At 35.6% G+C, this 5,725-nt stretch overlaps 1 protein-coding gene across 1 annotated transcript; it reads right to left on the bottom strand.

Moving 5' to 3' along the window:
• Positions 1-1,147: 1,147 nt before the first annotated feature.
• LOC139875857 (epi-neemfruitin B synthase L1AT-like) lies at positions 1,148-4,925 on the bottom strand. The gene is made up of 4 exons (XM_071863149.1): positions 3,671-4,925; positions 3,476-3,558; positions 1,703-1,715; positions 1,148-1,188 (listed from the first exon to the last, which is right to left on the bottom strand). Exons 1-4 carry the CDS (start codon positions 4,923-4,925, stop codon positions 1,148-1,150), a joined length of 1,392 nt encoding a protein of 463 aa, XP_071719250.1.
• Between the last annotated feature and the right edge of the window lie 800 nt (positions 4,926-5,725).

Genomic DNA, 5,725 nt, shown 5'->3' with positions numbered 1-5,725 from the left:
ATGAACGATTAGTTCATAATGGTAGACGAACAGAAACAGGAAAAGTAAATAAAATGCGATAAACAAGAATATAAAGATATATTCATACCTCAAAAAGAAGGTAGATGAAAAGAAACTTTATTAATAACTTTGATATTCTTGGTTACACTTGAAAATAAACCCTAATCTAAGAGTTTTCGTGATTTTGAGAAAACCCTAAAAGAAAAATGAAACTGGTACATTGAAAACTGATACAGAAGGCCTCTATTTATACTTTTCAAACTCGGTGGCCAAGCCGGCAGCTTCAATGAGCTGGCGGCTTCAGTGGGTCGGTGACTCCTTTTGCAAGTTTAACGTAGGCCGCAAGCAGATAAACGTGTAACCATCCTAGTTAGGCTGGTGGCTTCAGTGGCAAGCTGACGGCTTCAAAGATCTGGTAATCTTTTTAATTTTGTTTCTATTTTTAGCTTGAACTTGGTCGGAAAGTAGATAAAACCATGTAATTTAGGCCGGCGGCTTCATTAGGAAGCCAGCTGCTTTAACTATATTTTGCTTGATCGCCAAGTTCATCAAACTCTGTGCTCAAAACTGGAACATTCTGGAATATTCTACCCAAGCCGGCGGCTTCAGGTGCCAAGCCGACGACTTTAACCTCAATTCTGCTGTTTTTATCTATTTTTGATCCTGTTTGATACATAACTTCAATAAAATTATTAGAATTACCTTTTTCCCTAATTTACCCGTTTTAGTGTGTTCTAGGATTAAAATGGCTCTAAAATAGCAAGATAACTCCTTAAAATATTATCAAAATTCTGTATAATTTAGGAGTTATCAGCTAGTGTCTACCGATAGTCCTTCCTGCTGAATCATTACATAGACAACGAGACATGGACCCAACCTCTACAGGCCTGATTGACCTCACATGGACTCTAACCTCCGCATGCCCGATTAAGAGGCCCCAGCCTCCGCATGCCCGACTGGTGTCAAGCATGGTGCACACACAAGATCATATAACAACAATAAGCATACATATCTAACTAGCAAAGCAACAATTATCTAAACATGGAAAAATATACTAAAGCATGGCAATACGGTACGATATACTAGCATGAAATACTACTTAAACTCTATCTGTAGGTAGATCCACTCACAGATTACCATCTATACCTCACTTATCTAACTTCTGGGCTTCTTCTTTGTTCTTATCACCTAAGAACAAAATAAACAAAGTCAGTATAGTGCTCTAATAAAAATTAGACACACGAGCAGAATAACGGCTAGAAAACAACACTTAGAATAAATTCATCAAAACAACAATGTCGGTCAACAGTCACCGTCGGTCGATGGTCGAAATCCATCGGTCCATAGTCTAGTCAATCGATCGACTATTTCTATCAAACACCAATAGTCGATGGTCACATTCTATAGGTCATTGGTCACAGTCCGTCGGTCGACTCTCAAAGAGAGTCGGTTGACTGTTTTCATCAGCTGATGTAGTAGCAAACTTACAGGTTTTGAGCCAAATCCACCAAATCTCGATCATGGACTCGTTTTTGACCTCAAAACCGAACACATGTTGTTTACAAAACACTTTGGGACATAAACCCACAAGTATTACATACAAACAACTTCAAATCTTTTGACACCAAATCACTTTTTGACAAAACTTCACAAAAACCCTTAAAAATTAGAGATTCAAGCGATGATTTTGATTAGAAATTACCTTGTTTAAGACACTGAAATCACAAGAAAACTATTACACTAACTCAAAAAATCCAAGAACAAGAATCAATGATCAAGATTTGGCACTTAGGGTTTCAAAGGGTGAAGATGTTTGACACGGTTTGTGTGTGAAGTTTATGGATAATGAACAAATTAATCCGCTCACCTAACAAAAAAGGGTTAATAACCCATACCCCACAATACACGAGTATTTGCCAATTATCTGATATCTTTCGTACTTTGTTAGACGGTCTTAACGGAGTCCAAATTAAATAAACAAACATGTTCTGTAACCCTTGTCACAAACTACTCTTAACCAATTAATCAGATAACACTAAACACTATTAAATATAACACATGTATTAACAAATATAAACCTAAGGACAAAATAGTCATATTACATCTAGCCTAGGTTTCAATCTATTACAGAAGAATCATGTGGTTCATGGTCGTACAAAACACAATAATGTATGGTATCATTTTATTTGCGAACTCGTAAATAATGATACATTAACTTTGGTAAAAAACTTCTGGTTCGGAGAATCTTGCTAATTTGTGTACTAATGTGGTGACGACTAAAATGTAGAAGCTTTACATTGCTTCAATTAGTCTTCTCATGACTTAATGAGAGAAAACGTCGACTAGAGAGAAAAAAAGGTTATGGTTTCAGGTTCCGAGTATTAGTGTTGAAGATCGTGTATCGAAAGTCTGCTCTTTCACCGATGTTGAATGTGCATGTCCCAATTACGATTGGCTCTATTTGGGTGGTTCGATGTATGGTTAGAATAGATTTTTTTAAGGTATGATAATTTGGGTTGCTTAAAGTCTTCAACTGAGAGATTGTTGGAGTGTGAAGAATTCGATCAAGGAATAACTTTAGTAGGAGACAAATGATCGTGGATCGTTACCATGAGCTCCTGAAATCTGGAACTCGAGATCTGGTCTTAGAACGCGAGAAAGTAGTCAGGGATCGGGGTTCTCTGATGTTCATGTTTTGGAGCTGTGGTTCGCGTCTAGGTATAAGGTTCGCAGAACGTGAGAACCATCTTGCGAAATGTGAGGGCTGACTTGGTCAGCAAGTCAGACGATTTTGTTGGCTTATTTAGATTGTTCTGTAACCCTAATGTATTATAACCCCAATCACATAATTAATAAGAAAAAACTCTTTAATTGGTCGTGGACTAAACCAATCACCCAAATTGGATAATCACGTAAACTCTTGTGTCGTTTAGTTTGCGTACGATTGTTACTTTCCCATTTGTTGTTTGTGGAATCACAATCTACGAATTGATATTGTTGTTTGAGTCCAATAATCCTTACAAAACCAAACACAAATTCACACTAGTGAGGAGAATGTTATAGCTTAAAATAAGGCATAAGTATTTTAGCTTGTAAGAAGGGGTATGGAACTATAAACTCCCTTTCATTTTTTGTAACTAGCAACTTTTGAACCCTAATTCCTCATTTTAAACCAATTAACCATATGGCAATAAGATGAACTCCCAAACTCTCTCTCTCTCTCTCTTGCTCTTAATATCTAACAAATGGATCAAACATTAATCAAGTGAATCAACACTAGTTATACATTTAAATTTACTATTTATATCAACTCAATGAGCAGTTTGGTTGAGATATGAGAATCTCTTGTGGAGACTCAAGTTCAAACTACAATTATAGGGTCAAACTACAATTATAGGGTCTATCCTTTAGAAAGACAATAAGATAGAATAAGTTATTGATTAATAGCATTACACACACAAAAAAAGAAGAGTACAATAGATTCCATAGGATAACTTGGTCGTTGAGACTTGAGAGACCCAAGTTCAATCGTCTTAGGCAACAACTTCAAGGCCTTGCCTTTAAAAAAAAAAAAAAAAAAAAAGAGATTAATTGCAAAAGGCCAACAACTCAGCATCGTTCTCAAGTATCTGCATGTCTTTTTTATCCATAGACACTTGTGCTTCAATGCCATTTCCATCAGGAGTGTCCAATAGAAGAGTGAAATTCCTAGATGTACCACAATATATGGTAGCTTTTATGGGCTTTCCCCATCCAAAATCAATAGTATACAAAGGAAACCCACAAATGCTACTAAATAAATAATAGCTTTTAACACCTTCACTGTAATCAACTTCAGATTTCATCCTGTCAAAGAAAGCTTCCAAGTTTCTTAAATTTTTCACCTTGAGTTTTGTTCTTCTAAGTTCATTTATAAATTCATCAGGCACGACATCACCATCATGATTATTGCTTATCGGTAACACAACATAACCAACTAAATTCCCTATGGTTGTTTCAGGCAATTTCTCTTTTAACTTGTCTCTCAGATTCAATGACGATAGGAATATATTATTTTTGAAAGCAAGTGATTTTGTTTTCTTACTTGCTGCTAATTTACACTTAAATATAAGCCATGTCAGAACTTCAAGTCGAGTCGGGTTTGTGATAGGTTGTTTAGAGTCAATGGTCATGGTTGTCACCTTAGCTTTGAGATCATTTAATTTTGCATTTGAAAATACAAAAGTTTGTGTTACATGATCACCAACTAGTGGGTATCGATTGGAGGGTAGCGCCTTACATGTTTTATGTTCGTGAGAGATAAAATTAGGATTAACGATGGATGATGATGTCGTGTCCTTATGATTAACCGCAGCCCAGTGTTTGAGGAAATTTAGCGTACTACTCGCGTCACAAATTTTGTGGGATAAAGAAATTGCGACTGCGACACCCCCACACGCAAAATGGCTTACTTGAACGGCTAATGGGCATATGCTACTCTTTTCGTCGTATTTATGGTTTGATTTGAAACATATCAAATCGTCCGGAAATAGTTGATCCAAGTCTTTGTATTCCCTTTGTTGCAGGAAATTTGATAACGAGCTCGTGTTAGATGCTTCGATGAATACAACCCCTTCATCGTTGCAATCAACGAAAGTGGGGTTAGTATACTTCATCCTACCGGCAAACGGATAAAAACTAGTTAATGTTTGTGATAAGGAGTTTTTCAACTCAAGTGTTTTATCATGAGAACTTTGATACACACTTGAGCTTGGGTATAAAACTATAACAGGAATAAATGCATTTACGGCTAATTGATCAGTGAAGGCAAGATTATAAGTTTTGGAATGAGATGGAGTTGGAGAAGAAGGTTTGATAATATCTCTTGATACAATTGTGTGAATTTGTCTTCTACAAAATCTTAGAAGCTTGCTAGTAATCAACATGTTTATGAAAATGCTATTTGGCTAATTTGATTTCAGATACTAAGCACTATTTATAGAGTAGACATAAACTGAAATAAGACTTACTAATATCAGAATGCCATTAATTTAATAGATCTAAGATAAAGTCAACCAAACATGGATTTGGATAAGGGACGTGCTTCTTACCCTAAGCATATACTCCGTATATAGTAGTATAGTTGACTCAAATAAAAAAAATGATGTAAATCAAGAATTTTTTGGCTAATAAGTATTATTTTGTCACTGTTATATAATATACGTATTTCGCATGGGAGTTTTACATATATCACGTGTAATTAAACTTCACAAAGCCGGTTTAAACACATCACAAACAAACCGAACTTCACAAAGCCGGTTTATGTGAGCTGACATGTGTTGAGATAAACCGGTTTTCTGAAAGCTGGTTTCAGGTACTTTTTCTGACGAGTAGCTTAAACCGTTTTTGACAAGTGTGGTTTAAGCAAATAATTTAGACACTAATAATTGTACCCGTTTTTGTCTTGTTTTGAACGCTTGAAACTCGTTTATGCTATAACCATATCTCAAACGCCACAACAAGATGTATATTCGACAATTACAATAGTAGAAACGATTTTCAAAACAATTAAACCCAAAAACTATAAATCTCATTACATTTGATGGCTTCATTTCGTCCAACGATGTTCTTCTTATTTGGGGTGATGGAATTACATTCATCAACGGTAGGCTTATTGGTGATAATCTGTCACTAACAAAATTGTTTTTCACTCATGTACAAGGTTGATTTAGTTATGTTAACTAAC

The sequence above is a fragment of the Rutidosis leptorrhynchoides genome, chromosome 11 (genome assembly GCF_046630445.1).
Source record: "Rutidosis leptorrhynchoides isolate AG116_Rl617_1_P2 chromosome 11, CSIRO_AGI_Rlap_v1, whole genome shotgun sequence".
Lineage (NCBI taxonomy): Eukaryota > Viridiplantae > Streptophyta > Magnoliopsida > Asterales > Asteraceae > Rutidosis > Rutidosis leptorrhynchoides.
This window is presented reverse-complemented; position numbering and strand designations above follow the sequence as displayed.

Coding starts and splice junctions, on each gene's coding strand:
- LOC139875857 (XM_071863149.1), bottom strand. CDS start 4,925: ATGTTGATTACTAGCAAGCTTCTAAGATTTTGTAGAAGACAAATTCAC. Junction 3,559..3,670: donor GGACACTCCTGATGGAAATG/GCATTGAAGCAC, acceptor TTTTTTTTAAAG/GCAAGGCCTTGAAGTTGTTG.